Raw genomic sequence first — 21533 nt, forward strand, 5'->3', positions numbered from 1 at the left:
TACACTCTTCACACCCATTATAGAGGACTGTGTGATCCAAGCGTTTATGGGAAGATGTTCTGATATCTACGTCCTGAAATGAGTGTTTATAAAATAAGTTTCACTAGCTCTATGTCCTTATTAAGTAACCTCCAAGGCTTGACAGCAGAATGAGAGCTTTTTGGGATCCTAGAAATAGAAGAGGAAGTGTGGTTTTCAATGGTCTGCTTATTAAAGAACCATAGGCAGCATGAAACCACCCAGGACAGGGAGGCCTATTGCCCCCGTGTATGTGGTGGTGGTCTGAAACACTCTGGCATTTCACAATACACACTTTAAAGTTTGACACAGACTGGAGCTCCGAATCAGAGGATGGAGAGGGTCAACATGCTGCGGGTGGGGCGAGGCAGGCTCAGAGTGCCATTGTGAAACAAACTTATGTGTGGTCATCCTGAAACGCCACAGCGTTTCAGAATAAGGCATACCTGTCCGTAGTTCGGGCAGTATGAACCTAGTAACGGGTTTCCTTTAATTTGATGACTGAAGTTGTAGTGAGATTAGGCCTACACAGAAAATGGCCGTTACTTACTGAGTGAGGAGTGCATATAGACGCAGCCTCCTCTCACCATGCAGGTAGCTGACTACTAAATGGAGGAGCCAATAACACCTGTGCAGGACACCGATAAGACAGCCACTCACACTGCCTCTTGATAATGAGGGGGGTGGCTGCTTGGTGTACACTCCCACACAGTGGATACAAGGTGCCAGACCATTCTGATATATGTAGTTCACCATGCAGACCAGCAACCTATTGATGCCATGATAATTCGGCGGGTTGTCCTGCATTTCCTTCAGTGACCCACATTGGTACTGGCACCCTGGGCTCCCCCTGGAGTCTTAATGCCACACTGCATGTGAATGATAGATAATAAATACAAGGCATTGGTTGGATGTTGGCCAAGATACATGAGCCCACTAACCACTTCACGGTTCCTTGCATTGTAGTGGGTCCCTACACTAATATAAATGCAATTAGGCCTAGTTTAAGTGTTAAGGGAAAAAGTTTTATTCTTCTTTAAGTGTACGGCCTATTTTCAAGTTTGCAAGTCTGGAATGATTGCAGTTGTTAAAGAATATCATCAATATCTATTTAGGTGCTGATTGGAAGGCATCAATGTAGTGTAGGAATCTGTCAGGGAATTACCACATGCTGTACAGGAAGTACTTTGGTCTCCTCTTGGGCTGAGGATACCAAAGAAGGGTTGTGGTAGCGCTGCAGTTCACCTTGCACTCATTTGTTACTTGCCTCTACTGTATTAATGCATTGCTAAGCTCCTCTGCTGTATATTGAGGTATTATCGTTAAATCCTTGCTGAGTAGGAGCAACTGAAACTGTGATGACCGTTTTCCGTTGAATTTAACAAAGTTTGGGTAAATAACTTACCTTTTCTTGCAGCTGCGCCTGGATGAAGCACAGGAAGCAGAGTGCCAGGTTTTGAAGATGCAGCTGCAGCAAGAACTGGAGCTACTGAATGCCTATCAGAGTAAGATTAAGATGCAAGCGGAGGCCCAACATGAGCGTGAATTACGTGAACTGGAACAAAGGGTTTCCCTCCGTAGAGCCCTTCTTGAGCAGAAAGTAAGTGATTTGAGGTACCCTTGTCTGCTAATACAGTGAATAAGTTGAATGCAGCGTGTCTGTTTTGGCAATTTTAACTGTGCTGTTTTATTCTTGGGCTCAGTTTATACTTGCTCTCTATAATACCAGAAATTTCAATGGAACTGTGATCTAACTGTGAACAAGACCACATACTATTTTTTTGAGGGTACAAATATATATTGGACTCCTTTGTTTTGCATCCGCGTCGCCGTTACTGCATACTGCTAAACTGCATGTAAATTGTGTGTCGTGTGTTTGTTTTTTTATTTATTTATTTATTTATTCTTTCTTTCCTAACCTGGATCTGCCTCGCTGATCTCTGACGATCAGTTGATTCCCAGGGCCACTTTCACTGTAGTCAGTGCGGGAAGCATAAAGTGCTGTTTGTGCATTTATAGGAGGAAGGGGCCTTCTTCATTTACTTGCCTTATAGCTAGACACGGGAGGGACATGGCTGATCTCATGAGATGCAGAAAATAACTTCATTACATATTTATCACTATTACTTGTAATATTACAATAGTACTATTTTTTATAAACTTTTGCTGCCTTTCATATCTTAGGATCACTCACACAGGAATATGTTTAACACAGCACATACACATGTGACATACATATTCACTGCGTAATTTGAGCACTCATAGCCTATAATAGGCGTATTATACACCAAAATACGATATATTTTGTTTTGTATTTTGCTTTTTTCATGCATATAAATGCAGGTCTGAATGGCCCAATGTAAACCAATGGCCTATAGCAATGCGGATTAAGCTGGCAAAATATGCCTGTGTGAATGAGCCCTGTGTGAAGTCTCAGTATACTTTTTACTTTGGGTCTCTCTTGTGGTACCTGTAGTTTTGTTATTGCACTTTGAAAGCTATCCTCAAACTATCCTATTTTATGCTTTTATTTTAGATTGAAGAGGAAATGCTGGCTCTTCAGAATGAGAGAACAGAGCGAATACGGAGCCTTTTGGAACGCCAAGCTCGAGAAATCGAAGCTTTTGACTCTGAAAGCATGAGGCTAGGGTTTAGTAACATGATACTTTCTAATCTCTCCCCCGAGGCGTTCAGCCACAGCTACCCGGGAGCTTCTGGCTGGTCCCACAATCCAACTGGAGGCCCTGGACCTCATTGGGGACACCCCATGGGAGGCCCACCTCAAGCCTGGGGACACCCAATGCAAGGTGGGCCCCAACCATGGGGTCATCCATCAGGGTCTGTACAAGGTGTCTCACGCGGCAGTACAATGGGGGTCCGCAACAGCCCCCAGGCTCTGAGGCGGACAGCTTCTGGGGGACGGACAGAGCAGGGAATGAGTAGGAGCACAAGTGTTACTTCACAGATATCCAATGGTTCACACATGTCTTATACATAACTGCAAGAAAAACTTAACGGCCATTCCTTTTGATCATTCAACACAAACTGCCTACAGATGTCCTCACAGCAGCTTTCTCAATGGTACTGAGCAGCTGCCAAAATAAGGCTTCCTACACATGCTGTATTTTAATCCGTTTGTACAGGGTTACTTGTATGTGTGTAATCTAGAGTATGATTGCATTGGCTGCTGGGTTTTTTTTTGTTTTTATCTTTTTCTTTTTAATCAGGGAATCGTTTGAAGGAAAAGTAAAGCATGTTGGGTTGTGCTGAAAGTGGACGTGGTTTTGGAATGGCTTCTTGACTTAAAGGAAGCAGAGACACTTTCACCTACTCCACTTACCAAAACTTTTTTGGCACCTTGAGCACTCGGAAACATTCCCTGGCTCTCCATATTCATCACTTACACTCCGGAAGGGCATTGTCATTTTGTCACTTTTTTTTTTTTTTTAGAACTAAGTTAATCCTCCTTTGTCTGAGTGAGTGATGCCGTTTTTGACAAGTGTCAAAAGATTACAAGGAGCATAGCAGTTACTACTTTTTAGGTTTCCTAAACATTTCTTTGTATTTGCTTATTGTGTCAAATGAATTAGCTTTAACTAGGCCAAAATGTTGCATTTGGATTGTGTAGAGTATGTTAGGATATTCCAGAATTGCCGATTCTTGCAGCACTAGCTTACTAACAGCATATCCATTCTTCAGCTGAGATGACGCTTGCTTTACTACTATTCTTTCTTTCTCTCTACTGCTATACTGCAGTGGTCTAATGCTCATTCGTGCTCCTATTCTTCTGCCGTATATCATAAGGTGCGGTCAGTCCTCTTAGATATGGACGGGCGCTTATACCTGCCGATGTTCGCTTACTATTTGCTGCTGTCGGATGGAGCATAACAACTGATGTCCGGACACCCTCCTACCTTGCTTAGTAAGATATGTAAATCTCAGCAATGTTTGCTGGTAGCTTACTAAGCATTTTTTTTTTTTGGGTGGCAGTGGTCTCGGAATAGGTGTTATTGCATCCTCATAACTGCACGTCGCAGGAAGCTTGGCACCCAGTGTAGCAGTGAACTATATTTCAGAAACTTCTTCCTTCTTTATGCATATCCTGCTCTAGCCGCAGTACTTTTTAGTAGTTTTCCATCAGTTTATGCCATAACTATATCAGGCATACATCAATGCTACCATGTTAGTCGCTAACTGCATGTTGTTTGATGCCATGCCTCCTGCACAGTTGTATGTGAGCCAATTGCATTTTTTTTTTTTAAGTGAGGAATTGAGTGAATTCTGTTCAATTTTATCCATTTAGGTGCTATCGGTGGGGTGGCAGTGGTACGGTTTTAGTCCTGCTGATCTTTGGAGGGTATGCAGTGTCTTATATGGACAGCACAGAATGTGAAGAGATTTGATGTGTGGATATGGTATGTTTGCTGGGCTGTGAGGGGGGGGGGGGGGAGTTAGGAACATGTAACTCCCATAACATAGGACTCGTTCACACGTATGTATTTCAGGCCCGTACACCCTCTTTATTATCAAAGGGAGTTTTATGCTGCTCGAACCCAGTAAGTATAAGACCTCAACAGGCATGCAAAGTATCAACATATGTTTGGCTGTGAAATGCTGCAGTATTTCAGAGGAGGCATACTTCATAAAGCAGCTGAGAGTGCTGAGAAGAGTCATAGGGGGTGTGGCCTCCCGCTGGCTTCTCCCTGCCCAGAATGACAGGTTACTCCCTATGCACGAGAAGACCTGTTGATCTAAGCAGATGGGCAGAAGCCTGCGAGAGACATCCCTCAAGACTCTACTTTCCATTTTCAGCTGCTTTATGAAGTATGTCTGACATGTCCCAGCATTTCAAAGTCACACATACATGTCAGCGATGTGCTTGCCTGTGCGGATTTAATGCGGCTGGGATTCCTTCTGGTAGCAAAAAAAAAATCCCTCCCCAAAAAATAAAAGGTCTGAAACACTAAGGTTATGAACAAGCCCTTGTCTTGGATCCTGGTGTAGGCAGTGTGCAATGAGCCTTGCACCCGCTGCAGCAGGTGTCTTACAAGACACAGCATTTACATGTTACGCAGAAGAAAGTATTTCCGCTTCTCAGTATTCCTTCTACTGGGGAATATTGGAGATATCACGGTTCAGAACGTATCGTTCTAATTAAATTTGGTATCTTTTACTTGTTTTATAATCCTCACTATATAAAACTATTACATTTATCACACACTAGGTTATTTTAATATCTTGGTTGCAATCTGTGATATTGGGAGAACGGAGTTCATGTTGGTTACGTGCAAAATGAAAAAATTTAACATTTTTTTTTTTCCCTTTTTATTGCATTTTTAAAGACTGATGAGCTCTCCTGACTTGTTTTCATGGGGAATGCAAACATTTATTGAGAAATGACAATGCTGAAGTATCTCTTCTCAGGACGCTGCAATGTGCCTTCCTCTGTTATTACTCATGGATATGTATGAATAATCGAACAGCTGGGAATTACCGGTTTTCCTTTTTAATGAGGTGTTTCCATACACAGCGTGACACTGAGTGGATAGTGTAAGTGTAGAGGGACGCACCCCATTGACAAAAGGGGGGATCGTAGCGCCCAGTAACTTTTTTTTTTTTTTTTTTTCAACATCCTTTTGAGGAGCATTAAAAGAGGAACGGCACATTGCAGAGTTCTAGAAAAAAAAATTCTGCAGAATTGTTGTTTTATGGAGACCTCAATTGTTTACTAAAATAGACATATAGGGAGAGCTGACAGGTGCACTTTTACGTAATCCATTGCTATCAGAATCCACAGCAAAAAAAAAAACCTACAGAGAGACGCAGTATCATTTATCAAGGTTGAAGGATGACCCATTTAATTCTCTTCTCTCCAGCCAACTACTAGTAAATGGTTCTGCATTTTTTTCTTGTAGCACAGAATATTATCAGCTTTCAGTTCGTTTAGTTTTGAAGTTTTATGTGAAGCACTCCTGCGGAAATGCCCTTATCAAAACCAAATTAGTTTTAACAAAGTTATACATCGCTGTACTTTAGCTCTTACCATTAGTACAGTAAATATTTACTCGCAAGTCAGAAGGCCAGAGGTAAACTGCTTACTGTTCAGTGTAGAGGTATGACCCTTACACCGGGGCATAGGTGACTTACGGATCTCTGTGGGGGGAAGCAGGTAGAGTCCTTGCATCTCAAGCCTGTAAACTTGGGGATAATTCTCATTAGAAGGACTTTGTCACCATAGAGACTTATGCACCTTTTACACCGGTCGACTGTTGGGCACATCCGTTTCCGACAGCCATGCCAGCGAGTGCCATGACTCAAAACTTGAGCAACTCCTGTTTACTTGGCCCGACAGTTGCTAAAAAAACCAACACTGACAAATGAGCGATTCTTTGCTCGGTGCCCTGTCAGTGGCCACTTGTACATGGGACGAATATTGCCTGAATTCACTGTTTCCAGTGATAATTCATGCTATAACTACCCCATGTAAAGGGCAGTCTTACATTTTCTGCTTTACGATCCTAATAAGTGAGTGGGGTGGCAGTTGTCAGAACCAATCTGTAATAATCATAGGACAGATTTATTGAGGGGAACAGAACTATGCAGATCCTAAACTCTTCTTGAGCTGTTTTCAGTAGGCTATAATATAAATAAGACCCTGGTTTAGACCCCAACTGGAATACTGAATCAATTGATCTGATCGCCTCGTTTACAGACAATAGAGCGTTATTGGTAGAATATAATTTCTATAGTATTGGGTCTTTATTTTCTTTTGATCTGCTGTATTCTTGCCGAGATTTGCTCTTGAAGGGGTTGTGGGGGTATGGGCCCTCTTACACGGAACAAATATCATTCAGGTCATCGTTGAATTGTGCGATAATTAACGGTAATTGTTCATTGTAAGAATGATAAATGAGCGGTGAACAATTTGTTCGCTTAGTTTGTTCTTCATTTTATGCAGAAATAACCATCATTTCTTGCCAGTCATTTCATATAAAGGATGATTGTTCGGTCTCAAACTGTTTTTAGATGTTTGCAGACTCCCCCGACCAACCATCGATGCACCGAACGAACTGTGATGAAAAAGATCTAAGCTTTTAGCCGCGCGTGTAAACGGGCATCATTTGGAATTAAACGTCTCGTTCCAACAATTCATTGCTCTTTGTGAAAGGGCCCTTCTAGAAAAATAATCAATTTTTCAAATACCCTATTCAGGAATTGTAGTTAGAATCCAGCATTTTAAAACCCACCTCTAGTAGCCATGGAACACAGTGTCTGTCAGGAGGCTCCGCTCTGGAGGTCCCAGCATGGCCACGCAAAATGATAAATGTGATCTGCAAATCTATCACTGGTTCTTTTTTGGGTAGATGTCATCTGCCTTCAGATTAAAGGGAAATGCTATTGATGATCTATCCTGTAGTTACAAGCACCAACCACCACATGAGTCAACTTAAGAGGGATAGTCCCAAAGAAGGTACATATCTGTCCAAATGAAGGCATTAAAATGAGCATGTCTCCAGTCTCATCAGCCTCTTGGCACACAGGATTATTCAGTAGGCCGGGCGGATTAAACTGTTTGCACATTCAGATTATCTGACACTGAATATTATATGCACTTCAGTTTGATATGCCATATTTGTCAGAATAGTGAAGTTTCAACCATCCTCTACATTAAACTAAACTATATGGGAGATAAGGATACAGCTGAGTCAGTGTATAAAACGGGAGAAGATTAAGACTTGTGCTACACTGCTACTTTTGTAGCACTGTGTACTGATTTTAACTATTACCCTCTTCCTGCAAGAGGGCATACATATATGCCCTACGGCAGGGGGGTATGTATGGGGCAGGAGCTGTCTTTGACAACTGTCTCCTGGCCGCAGTTGGAAATAACTCCAAGAGTAGCCATTTAGGTACCATTGTCAATTCTGACAGTGGCATTTAAATCCTTTGACAGATGGGGTGAAATTACGGGGTGACATTCAGTTGTCATGGCAGCCTGAGGCCTTATGAAGGCCCCCAGGGCGCATATATCTATATTACTCCCCAAATCCGCACCATTCGCAACCTGATTGATTGTTTGGATTTACTCATTCCCGGTGATTGGTTATTTGGGTTGGCGCATTCCCGGTGTTATGAGTTGGCTGATTCACGTTGATTGGTTGTTTAGGTTGGCTCGTGTAGAAGTGGGAAGTAAAAGGATAATATGCCCCCAGGGCTACCATGTATTTCTGCCTACTGACTTGTGACTGTAGCATCGCTTAATAGTATGCCTTCAGAAATACAATATACTGCAATACTGAAGTATTGCATTACGTTGTATAAGCAAACAAACAATCTCTCGTTCAGATCCCTATAGGGACATAAACTTTTTTCACGTATTTTTCCCATATTTAATTATTGCCGCTCAAAAAAGTTAACCCTTCCCCAGTTTTAATTTGCAAAAACTTGAAATTAGGTATCATCGCATCCATAAAACTCCAACCTATTAAATAATGCATCATTTATCTCACATGAATGCTATTGGAGGAAAAAAATATACAATGCCAGAATGGCACTTTTTTGGTCACCCCATCCAAGAAAATGTAATGAAGAAGTGATCAGAGTTGTGTGTACCCAAAACTGGTACCAATATAAACTAAGGCTGCCTTCACACATGATGGATCTACTGCGGAATTTCCATTTGTAGAATCGCTGCAAACATTCCGCAGAGTTTACAGTTCAAAGCAAGTAAATGACATTTCCTTCGTACATTTAATGAATTTTTCTGCTGTAGAAATGCCAGAAATTTGTAAACCGCTGAGGATTACGAATCCAGAGCATGTCTGTCTATGCTGCCGAAACTGAGGAAATGCAGCGTATTTTCACTATAGACATCAATGGAGAACATAAAAATACACCTTTGTGTGGATTTTGGAGTGTTTCCATTGATTTTAACTATAACCCCCTTCCTGCAAGAGGGTATACATATATGCCCTCTGGCAGTGGGGGATGTATGGAGCAGGAGCTGTCATGTTAGCGGAATCTGCTTGGAAATCTGCCTTTGCTAATTGAAAATAGTCTGTCAGTATGAACTCAGTACAGGAACTACCACTAACCTATCACAAAAACACCCTCCCTCTGCAGCTGAAAATCCAAACGTGAAAACGCAAGTACAAATACAAAATCCACAACATAAATGCTGCGAATTCCGCAAAGCTTGTTAACGACTCCTGCACACGCTTGCAGGATTCCTGCAGCGAAGTTCGACCCGGTGCCTGGCCAGTGACCCCCTGCTTACCTGTCCGGTGTCTGTTCTCTGTGCTACAGATGTGCTAGCCGGAACGTAGTACAGAGGACGACGCTCTATCGCTATGGCGATGTTGCGGCTCCTGCGGCTGTTCTGCAATGATTGCAGAATGCCCACTGGACATATGGCTTCCATTGACTTCAATAGAAGCCGTCATTGCGTAGTCCGCACAAAATCGCAGTGTGCTGCAATTTCTTTTCCGTGAGCGGAAAATCGTAATTTATTTCTGCTCGTGGGCAGGAAATCACGTTTTTACATTGCATGCTGTGGGGCACCAAATTACAAGCTTTTTCCTATTCTTGCTCTTTATATAGGACCTATATGCTCTCCTAACATGTCTATTTTAGTAAATGAATGTATTCCTCATAAAGGAACAATTTTGTAGCATCTTTACTTAGAGCTGGGTGTCTGTCTTTCATCTGTTGTTCCTTCTGGAAATTTATAAATTGACAACTGGGTGTTAGTGTGGCGCATGTCACTGCACAGTCTGACTTGATCCACATAGTTTTGACCGTATCAGACTGTGTAGGAATGCACCCCTTTAGCCTATTCATAAATAGAAGGAATAACAGGAATGGCATGTGTACCTAAAGGGAATGCTTCATGTTCTAAGGTTATAGATTCGTAGGTCACAGAAAATGTCCGACTTCCGATACTCTAATAAATAAAACCTAGCTTTTATTGCATCTTCTAAAAAGCAAAGCAGTGAGAAGCAGCAGGTAGAAAAAGGAGTGCTTACATGTTTCAAGCCATATAATCTTAGTCAAAAGCTAGAGTTACATGGCTCGAAACATGTAAACATTCCTCTTTTTAGTCTCTGCTTCCCACTTCTTTGCCTTTTTAGAAGATGCAATAAAAACTACATTTTTAAGAGCGTGCTTGAAGTCCTGCTTTTTCTGTGACCTGTTGGTTTGCTGCTGGAATGAGTGTTTTTTGTTTTTTTTGTTTGTTTTTTCCTGCACCTCCTTATTCACATGAGAACGGATTCAATCCTGTGGTGGTGAGCTATGGACTTGTAGGACGGGGGTACTGTGTCGAGGAAATGACTTCCTTACTCTCCCGCATCCCGTTCCCTCACCGTCTGTCTGCAAATCGGCCGTTTAGTACATTGAGTGAACTTCACTGCAGGCGCCTGCACACTGTCTTCTCGTCACAGGCACTGTGCGCACACAATGCGGTGAAGGAGTCCGCTCAGTGGACCAAGCATTTGCTTACAGGTGGTCAGTGAGGAAATGGGGAGGCAGGGGAGTATGACATTCATCCCCAGACTCAGCACCCCCTTCATGAGCCCATAACCTTAGTTTATAGGACATGATGGGTTCCCTTTTAAAAGTTGTTTTCTTTTATAATACAATTCTTGGCAACTTCACCTTTTTCCCCCCCAAGGGTTTCCCAGTTAAAAATGCTATATATGAATAATCTTATACTTTGTTCCTTGTAAGAGTGTATAAAGGAAACTGAAGTTTCAGTAAAGTTGTGTAATTACATAGTTATTAATTCCATTGATGGTGCAGCTTCAGGCTGTTGTATATTTACCTCTGCCTCCTTTTGGCTTTGTGAAGCAGCGTTTTACAGGCATAGATGCGATTGTGAATGTAGAGCTGTGGCATTCCTAGCACGCATTCTGTCAATGGAAACCACTGCAAAGGGTAGAAACCAATTACGTGCCATCAGCCAAAATATGTCCCACCAACAGATGGCTCTGTACCATGCTATGCTACCTTTTTGAGAGAGGACGTGCCAATTTCAATCTTAACGTGTGCTTGAGGAAGTGTTCTAGGTCGGAGGGGTGATGAAATAGTATGCAGTTTTTGCATGACTTGGCTTGATAACGATGCACTTTGTAATTCTCTAATGATTGGATAAGAGGTGGTACTTGCATTCAAAACTAGGAACCAAGCCATGTGTGAAAATACAGATATCTTGTTTTTAATTTGATTACGGATCCGTTCGTATGCGTTGACGGAGTGCGCACATATAAATGTTCGTGACACCAATAGAGATACATTCCTATTCTCTTGATGCCATTCTCCACTTGCCAACCTCATATGGGCATATTTATTGCCAGACCAGTCTTAAGGAAGCAGTTGACACAGTGAATTAACTTCCCTTCTATCTTCTAGTTTTCCCTTCCATCTAGCTGCATTAACGTACCACTTAGAGTATGTTTACACGGGCCGGAAATGGTGCGGCATGTCCGCAGTGGAGATTCCATAGCATTTCTGCAACCAAAACAGAGTCAAAACACGCAACATTGGTGCAGATTTTGACTGGAAAAAAGGCTGCGTGCCCACGGTTGATTTCAGAACTCTGCAGTCTTCGGGTAGAAGCGCTCCCTTCGCCCAGTGCCTGGCAGCCTGTATTGAGCGCAGCGCTGCTGGTCAGGTGATGCTGAAGTGCCCAGCGGCTCAGTGCGGGCTAACGGGTGAAGGAAGCACTGACAGCCAGAGACTTCGGAGGTGAGCGCTGTCTTCTGAAATCAACTGCAGGTATGCAGCTGATTTGCAGTCAGCGGATTGTGACTCTGTTCTGGATGCGGCAATGCTGCAGAATTTCCCACGGAATTTTCGCAGCATTTTTGCCCCATGTAAACACACCCTTAAATAGTATCGGTCAGTGTTTAGTAAATACTTGCATTTCTCAAACAATTCTGGACCATCTTTTCTTTGATCTCTGTATTGTGCCATTCCTCTATTACTGCTGGAAATGTTTAAAGCGACATGCCAGCTTCAGAATAAATTCCATACTGGTCAGGTGGGTATATTACCTGCAGTTGTTCTCTGCCGCTCCCCCAATCCACCAGTTTCGGATTTGGTTTTTGGATATGATGGCTGCAGCAATTTTCTAATAACACCTAATGCACGTCAGAGCCGCTCTTTGTGCTGATCACATGAGCAGCTCTGGCCAATCACGCAGCAGGTATAGTGCATAAGTAGTCGACCACTGGCAATGCACTGTAGGGATTAGGTAGTCTGAAGATTCTTTTGGCGGTCTTGGATGGCCGAAAACAGGATCCTGATCTGATAGATCGAAAGACGGCCAAGAAGAACAACCATCAGTAATATATTCCCCCCCCCCCCCCCCCCATTCAGTACTAGGACATAAATTTTGTCCCCAAACCGGAGGGTCGCTTTAAATAGGCAACGTTTTACGATTTCCCTTGTGAATAGGAAATTGTCCCTCAGGAAACAGATGCTGTCAATCTAGATTGGTCAGTAACTGTGGAGAACTGGTAATAGTTGACAATTTACAGGATGAATAACAGAGGAACAGCACAATGCAAAATGTAAAATGCTGGAGATTTTTTTATTTCACGGGGGAAGCAAGTACAAGTGACAGCTCCTGTTTTAACACCTAGATTTGACAAATAGTAGCTGTCCTATGGCTAGCGAGGGCCGTAACGTAAGACATATGACATGCTTTGGTGATTAGGAGTATAATGCAAAAGTGAAGATTTCTGAGACTTGGATTGTATTTGAGAGTCCTCTTTATTCTTGTTTTTAGTACCACGCTTTTTTTTTTTTTTTTTTCTTGTCTATCACCGGTTTTGCGGCAGGGACTGGTTCTTCCTGTTGAATCTGATGGTGATAGGGCAGCAAAGACACTGGTGTAAATAATCTACATTAAAAATATTTAGTGCATATTACACAAAGATATATTGACTTAATAAATTGTAAATGCTAGAGCATTTTTATTAACACTTAGGTTGCTAAACAAAAAAAAAAAAGTTCTATTTATGAGATCCCAGCGCCCATTTCAGCCAGCCGATCTAAGCAGAAGAAAAATATTGAAGGACTTGTTGAGTCCGCGCTGTGTGTAACCAAGCTTACGAAGAGATTCTTATTAAAAGCTGAGGTGGGGAAAGGGTAGGTTTGTGTATATTGTACATTTTCTAATAGCTTGCTTGTATTATGTAGGGCAACAAAAAGGTTGGCTGAGAGGACTAAGGACTATGAGTTGTCTAACAATTCTATTAACACATTTTTAACACTCTACTGAATGAAAACTTCCCTCCGATACCTTTTTATATCCTTCATGTGATCTTGGGTAAAGCTATCCAGGCTGCTGACGGATGCATTGGGCATACATTGCAGGTGCACTAAAGTGATGGGACCATTCCAGCATTATTTAAGGTAAATCCTCTTACCCATTTTTTTATACGGATTTCTATAGTTATCTTTTTTTTTTTTTTTTTTGGCCTTAAATTGTATTAAAAAAAAACAAAAAACATTTGACTTGTTATGCAGACATGTCAAAAGTTTTCCTCTGGGTACTGAAACCCACACTGATCGCTAGAATGATGCAGCAGAAGCCTTTATCCAGTCGCTGCTGAAGACTGGCTCATAGACTTTGTAGCTAGCAGAGACAGAGCTGCTCAGATCCATGCTTCTGCTACTTCGTTCTAGTGATCATGGGGGTCTCTGCAGCAGATTCCCACCTATCAAAACTTTTGACGTTCCTATCGCTAGGTGCAAGGTTCCATCTCTAGTGTGCCCTGCTCGAGATACCTCTACCTGGTCAATATGTTGCTCGGGTATTAAGTAACATCCCATTTGGACTGCTCCTTTTAGATATGTACCACATTGCAATGTATGCCCGGTCCCTTCAATCAGCTTCGAACCGAAGAAATTAAAGCATTCAACTACGTTCTGTTGGTCATGATGATATATTCTTGTTGCATTTCCTGCTCCTGGCATGTTTCTGAATTTTTATTTGCACATTTATTTGTAGTTACAAGAATATATATTTTTTAAGTTGAAATCTTTATTCACTTTACTCTGTACACTCCCACTGTTTGCAACATCTGGACAAAAAAAAAGCCGGAAAAAAAAAAAGTTCTGCTCACCCACCCATCCCCGCTATTGTAGTGAAGACACACATGGCTGAGAATGTCTTTAATTAGGGAGATTACGAATGCACACCCGCAGATACCCAGGCAAGATGCTGCCAAGCGACGCCTTAAGGGGCATCGGTCAAACTGACTTTCACTAAAGTGCTAAATTCATGAGATTGTTACCTCTATAGACTGTGCAGTAGCTGGTGATACAGATTGTAGTCATTCTTGCCATCCAGCTGCCCTCTTGGGCACATACCAGTGATTATGACTGTAAAATTACATTTCCGTCAATATTGTATCTGCTGGAAGGCTCTAGAAGAAATGGCTTTTTTTGCCACTGTGGGGGATGAGTGAACTCTGTGGGGCACAGGGTGAGTTGCTCTATTAGCATGCATATTTACTCGGCCCACACAGCCGTCGCATAGGGTGTGGGTACAGGTGACATTACACACTGAGCACCTTAGAAAGCCTCATCAGTAGTTAGCATTGCACGTAACGCCTGTAGGGAAGCCAGTCGTTGTTGAACCGCTAGTAATGGGAACATGCTGGTGTCTGTACATAGACATGGGTAGCAGCCTACCATGTGAATGCTAGATGGAGGGTGCATTGTATACTATATCCAGCCTGGGTTTTTAACCCAATAAACTCACAATTTTAAGTTGCTCACTGCATGGTTCACTTCGTCCCTTGATAATCAGAATCCCCAATGCCGTGCCTTATTGCCTCTCTGCATAGCAAAAAGTTCCATCAAGGCCAAGATTGTAACCACCAGTCATGTCACAAAGTTTCCCTTCAGGGTATAAATACAGTTTTATTTTTATATTTACCAGAATGGTGTAAGCCAAGCTAAGGTTGTTGCTTGTAGGTAGCACTTTAGCATTTGGAGGCTTTTTCCCCACCTGCGGGCTCATGCTCATGTTTTAGCACAGCTTTTTAAACCTTTTTATTGCATTTGTCATTTTTTTTTACCAGTATGAGTAGAATGGATTTATAGGCATTTATGTTAAAACCCCCCTCCCATTGAAAAATATTGCTTTTTCCGCAGTTTTTTTTTTTTTATTTACCATTAATCGGAACTTCCTGTAAGAGATCAGCACAAATCCCACTCACGTTTCCATATTGTACCGGTCTAAGTTCCTGCGGGTGTGCATTATCTCTGCAGTGCAGTGTTCCCACACCACTGCCTCTTGGGGTCTTGTACAGTGAGGTCTCTTGTACAGTGTAATGTCAGTATTCTGGTATTCCTCTGGTTTCACAATATATTATATAACCTGTATTAATTGTATAGATTGTGCATTTAAAGCTGTTACCAAGTTGTCAGAAAAGGAGAGAAATTAAATCCTATGTAATATTTTGTTTGTAATTATCCTTTGTATCATAGCAAAGGAAATGTTTAAAAATCAACTGTAATAAAGTAATTTTAGTACACATTGAGAGTGGTTCTTTGTTACGTTTCTGACGTTTTAGAGAACGATTTGTATGGAATGCATCCTCTTTATTGCTTATTTTTGTTAGTTTTTTCTTTTTTCCCGCCTTCAGCGATGTAAATGGCTATTTAGGCTAGGGTCACACAGGGCGGATTTGCCGCGGTTTTGCCGCAGCAGATCCGCCCGCGGCCGCTAATCCCGGGATTAGCCAGCCATGTGGATGAGATTTCTCAGAAATCTCGTCCACACGGGACGGCTAATCCGCTGCGGTAAATCCGGTTGAAACCGCGGCTGCGGCGGCCGCAGACGCGGTTTCAAAAGAAGCAGCATGTCCATTCTTCGCTGCGGCCGCGCTCTCCTCTATGGGAGCGCCGACCGCAGCGCGGCCGCGCTGCTTCAAAGCCACCGCGGCGGTTCTCCCGGCGGAAATCTCGCGGTTTTTGCTGCGGCCAAACCGCGAGATTTCTGACGAAAATCCGCCCCGTGTGAACCCAGCCTTAGGGTTTAGTGTGAAAAACCTCTCCAGAACTGCTGTACTAGATAGACGGCCAAAGCAAATCTCCAGCGTAAGGCCTCATGTCCACTTGCACGCACAAATACCACCGCTGAGTCCCGCAGTGGTATCCATGCGTGCCCGCGGACATGGAGAGGAAAAGACCGTTTCTTACCTCCTCAGGTCCAGCACAGGTCTCCTTTGAGCCGCCCGTTGCATGCGCAGTGCTTTCTTTTTTTGTTTTTGAATCTCCTGCTTCCCCACGGATCCACGGCACCTCCACAGTGACAGCTGCGGGTGTGCTGTGGCGGGTACTTGCCGTGCGGATGCTAATGCATCCCTGTGGGTGGCAAGAGGTGCCGATCTCCCACTCGGATTTTATAATTGAAATTCACCCATGGACATTGGGCCTAAGAATCCTGCATCCTTGTAAGTCTGTTAAGAGGTGAGAAGATTAGAATTAAATGGGGTTGTATCAAGTTATGAGGTTTTGCCCTTTCTACGGGATAACTTTGATTGGTGGAGGTCAGACTGCTGAGACCCCCAGCGATCCTGAGAATGGACCCCGAGTAAATAGAGCTGAGGACGCACATTTCAATGATGGTGCCAGAGATTGCAGAAGCCATTAAACTCTGTAATCTCCGGCGTTGCCATTGAAGTGAATCGAGCAGCGGCACGCCTATACAACCTCTGCTCCAATTTCTCGGGGACAGACTAAACCCCCATTCTCGGGATCGCTTGGGGAGGGGCCAGCAGTCAGACCCCTACCAATAATAATATTATGCCATATCCTGGGGATAGGAGATAAGTTTATACCTTTTTAGATAACCCCTTTTTAAGCAATCCTCCGGTCTTCGAGAAACAAAGATGAGCGAACCGCTACTCTGACGACCTGTGCACTAATATGAAGCAGTAGTCTAAGACACTCCATGCGGATGTGACTGGTCAATGCTGCTCATACTGATCAATCAGTGTATAGTGTCTTAGACTAAGGAGGCACAGTTTGCACTTGGTAGTCAGAGAAGCTGGTGTGGCCATATTTGTTTCTGGTTTTTCAGGTAAGATTTGCCTTCATTTTCGTTTTCACTTTGACACTGGTTGCAGTTCTATGCATCTTAAAGGGAACCTGTCATTTCTTAGAAGTACCATTTAAGTACTAAGTTATGGTGCATCTAGAACAAGAGAATAGGACTAAAAGCTGGCAGTGGAGACGGCGCAACACTCCAGGTTAAAGCAAATAGGAAGTGACCAAAGGTTTGGGAAACTTCTACTTTTATTTAATAGAATATGTGATCAGCATATGAAGAGGCGTTTCAGGGATAACCCCTTTATCAGTTTAGCTGGTGTTTAAAACATACAAGCAATTTGTGGGTCCCAAAAGGGTTTATAATGAGATCCTCTTTGCCAGCGTGGCGAGGGTCAGCCAGAACAGGAGAACCTGGAGTATTTCGCCTCCTCCACTGCCAGCTTTTAGTCCTAATCTCTTGCTCTATTACGCCCACCCAGGTGGTGCGCCATCTGGTCGGGCAGCACCTCCCCTATTGAAGATATCACTCTACTCTCCACCTTTTATGTAGATTCATCCTTCACAATTAACACGACCGTACGGGTTTTGCTCCACCCCTCTTTTTCCTTCCTCGTCCACATGGTGCATATAGGACAGGGAATGAGGAGCCAGAGTTTGTAAGTTATACTCATCGTGCTTCCTGGTCCCATGCTGTCACTACTGGAATTGGGCGCTTGGTCAGTCATTTTTACCTTTCTGTTGGTGGTCCACGCACTCTCACAGAGCATAGTGGAAGTGTGCACATACAGCCTATAGAAGGAGGACTGAGTGATCAAGCTCAAGCTTGCATCGGTGGTGACCGCATGGGAACGGGGAGCCTGGTAAGTATAATAAGCCTGGTTGTGCTGGGAACTACAACCATCCCCATTCACTTGCAGTTGCCCTACATGGCTCATAGATGCAGTGAAAGTCTTCGGGGGGAGGGGGGAAGAGAATCAGTGTTGTATCAATGCTGCAGCCCCTTTGTCTAGTGGGGATCCCAGAGGTTTGATTTCCAGTGGCATATCCTACTGTTAAGCCAACACTTTAAGACAAGAATATCCCTTCGTGTGTATAAAACTGCCGGTATAGAAGCTAAAATGAAGGTAAATCTCACCTTAAAAACTAGAGGATTGATATGCCATCACTTTAAGAGGAATATCCCACTAATATCTGCAAGTTACAACTGTGGCTCAGACCCCTATCTATGTAATTGTTCAGCAGCTGCTAATTTGTCAGCTACTCTTTCCACCCCCTTGGAATATTATTCACATGCATGATGGGTGTTGGGAAAAAGCCTCACAGATCTGTCACATGACTTCACACCATAATTCTGAGTCTTGGATTTGTGTAGCAGACTTGCTGATGGCACAAACTTGTGTGCAGTTAATCCAACACAGAGTCCGTATCAAAAAAGCAACATTTCATATCTTTTGCTGATTTCAAATCTGGACCATATAAACGAACATGATTCTGCTTTAAATGAATAGAGTTCGAATTTGAGGCAGAGTTCACTTGAAATCACTAAGTCCATGTCCACTGTGTGAAGAAGGTGTAAGCGTATGTTCACAAGATAACCTCAAATGTGGATTCACCTCCTAGCCCGAGGCAGGTAACTGAGGCAGAGCCTTGGATTTCTGCTGTTACTTTGGTTTAGTTAAAAGTTTATTCATTCTTGGATTTCCCGGCTGTCATGAATGGACATGTCAGAATTTTTTTTTTTCCAGTTACACTGTCTTCAGAAAACTCCGTTCTGTATGAACTAGGGTGCAGATTTTCATTGAATTCAATGGGAGGCTAGAATGATATCAATTTCGGCACTGAATCTGTGTCCGAATGCGGAAAAGATACCCCCTGTGAACCAGGCCGAAAAGATACCCCCTGTGAACCAGGCCGAAAAGATACCCCCTGTGAACCAGGCCGAAAAGATACCCCCTGTGAACCAGGCCGAAAAGATACCCCCTGTGAACCAGGCCGAAAAGATACCCCCTGTGAACCAGGCCGAAAAGATACCCCCTGTGAACCAGGCCGAAAAGATACCCCCTGTGAACCAGGCCGAAAAGATACCCCCTGTGAACCAGGCCGAAAAGATACCCCCTGTGAACCAGGCCGAAAAGATACCCCCTGTGAACCAGGCCGAAAAGATACCCCCTGTGAACCAGGCCGAAAAGATACCCCCTGTGAACCAGGCCGAAAAGATACCCCCTGTGAACCAGGCCGAAAAGATACCCCCTGTGAACCAGGCCGAAAAGATACCCCCTGTGAACCAGGCCGAAAAGATACCCCCTGTGAACCAGGCCGAAAAGATACCCCCTGTGAACCAGGCCGAAAAGATACCCCCTGTGAACCAGGCCGAAAAGATACCCCCTGTGAACCAGGCCGAAAAGATACCCCCTGTGAACCAGGCCGAAAAGATACCCCCTGTGAACCAGGCCGAAAAGATACCCCCTGTGAACCAGGCCGAAAAGATACCCCCTGTGAACCAGGCCGAAAAGATACCCCCTGTGAACCAGGCCGAAAAGATACCCCCTGTGAACCAGGCCGAAAAGATACCCCCTGTGAACCAGGCCGAAAAGATACCCCCTGTGAACCAGGCCGAAAAGATACCCCCTGTGAACCAGGCCGAAAAGATACCCCCTGTGAACCAGGCCGAAAAGATACCCCCTGTGAACCAGGCCGAAAAGATACCCCCTGTGAACCAGGCCGAAAAGATACCCCCTGTGAACCAGGCCGAAAAGATACCCCCTGTGAACCAGGCCGAAAAGATACCCCCTGTGAACCAGGCCGAAAAGATACCCCCTGTGAACCAGGCCGAAAAGATACCCCCTGTGAACCAGGCCGAAAAGATACCCCCTGTGAACCAGGCCGAAAAGATACCCCCTGTGAACCAGGCCGAAAAGATACCCCCTGTGAACCAGGCCGAGAAGATACCCCCTGTGAACCAGGCCGAGAAGATACCCCCTGTGAACCAGGCCGAGAAGATACCCCCTGTGAACCAGGCCGAGAAGATACCCCCTGTGAACCAGGCCGAGAAGATACCCCCTGTGAACCAGGCCGAGAAGATACCCCCTGTGAACCAGGCCGAGAGATTCTTACATTCTGTTGAGCAGTTCCGAGCATTCAGTTTTTCATTGACGTCTTGCACTTCTCAAACATAAACTCCTAATAATGTTGCCAAATCCCCAACTTGGGCATTACCATTACTAGTCTGGTCTGAGCTCCTTGACGAGAGAACCTAGAAAGTGAGTGAGGAGACTTCTAAGGCCATGCATGCTCCTCTGGGAAATATATGCAAATAAGGAAGATGGACCGATGCCTATGCAGCGCCACCTATTGGATGGCAGCATTCCTGTAAGTCAATGTTTGAGTCTTTATCCAGGTCTTTAGAACAAATACTAGGAATTGAAAACCAAGCCAAAATTTAAATTTGCAATCCTTGTTTTAAAGACCTGGATAAAGGGTCGCACATTGATTTGCAGGAATCCTGCCATCCAATAGTTGGCGCTGCAGAGGTATTTGATCTTATTAGGCTGGTCTGAATAACACCCCATAGAAATAACTAAATTCTATACATGGATACATGCTGGCATGAACAGCTGAATCACTCGGTTAAATGGCTTGAAACCTTTTAGGTCAGCTGTAATTATGATTCATTTTCTAGAATGATGCACACTTGCATATATAAGCATGATCTTGCTGAAATGCGTGGTGCGGCTCTAGAGGGAGGAATGTATGTGTCATTGCTGGAGACATTATAAGCAATTAATGGTAAGTAGTAACTTGCTGACGAGCAAGACTTCATCTTACGAGGGTTGGAATATTTAGGTACATGCTTTGTAGGGGCCACCTTAAGATGTAGACATCAATGATGGAAAAATCTGTTCCATATATCTGAATGGGGTGTTTCTGCAACATGAGCATTGATTTCTGCAAACCCCGTTCAGAGAAACAGAACAGTCATTGAAATGTCTGCAACAAATTTGGTGCCTGTAAACGAGCCCTAAGGATTTATGATGCAACTCTGAAGCCAGCATTAAAAAAGGAAACTGGTGATCCTAGCCTTAAAGGGGTTGTCTGAGTTATGGAAACCCCTGTCCGTCCGCCACCAGCTCCAATCTCCACTATGATGTCACTTTTAGATACTGAAGCCCGTCTGCAAACAAGCTGCAACAGTCAATGTCCGTGATCGTGGCATGGATGCCTGACAGGTCTTCCCAGAGATAATCATTCCTGGAGGAACGAGCCACAGTCAGTGCATGGAGACAGCAGGCCGGGGATCGTTCCAGAGCCGATCTCCATTCACAGTAAACAGGCAGTCATTCATAGTTGAATGACTGCCTGTTTACACAGGCTAATAGGTCATTCAGTTTTATACATGCAGAAACTGAACGAGAAATGAATGAATTCTCGGTCGTCATTCAGTCAGG

General features: G+C 43.6%; 1 protein-coding gene across 2 annotated transcripts in view; it reads left to right on the forward strand.

Moving 5' to 3' along the window:
* TAOK1 (TAO kinase 1) overlaps nt 1-15569 on the forward strand; it is a 123558-nt gene extending 107989 nt beyond the window's left edge. For both annotated transcript variants that reach the window (XM_066599579.1, XM_066599580.1), the window contains exons 20-21: nt 1436-1618; nt 2555-15569. In XM_066599579.1, the coding sequence (XP_066455676.1) occupies nt 1436-1618; nt 2555-3016 (645 nt within the window). In that variant the 3' untranslated portion in view covers nt 3017-15569. The remainder of the gene's footprint in view (nt 1-1435; nt 1619-2554) is intronic.
* The last annotated feature ends 5964 nt before the right edge of the window (nt 15570-21533 follow it).

Source organism: Eleutherodactylus coqui, chromosome 4 (genome assembly GCF_035609145.1).
Source record: "Eleutherodactylus coqui strain aEleCoq1 chromosome 4, aEleCoq1.hap1, whole genome shotgun sequence".
NCBI classification, from domain to species: Eukaryota; Metazoa; Chordata; class Amphibia; order Anura; family Eleutherodactylidae; genus Eleutherodactylus; species Eleutherodactylus coqui.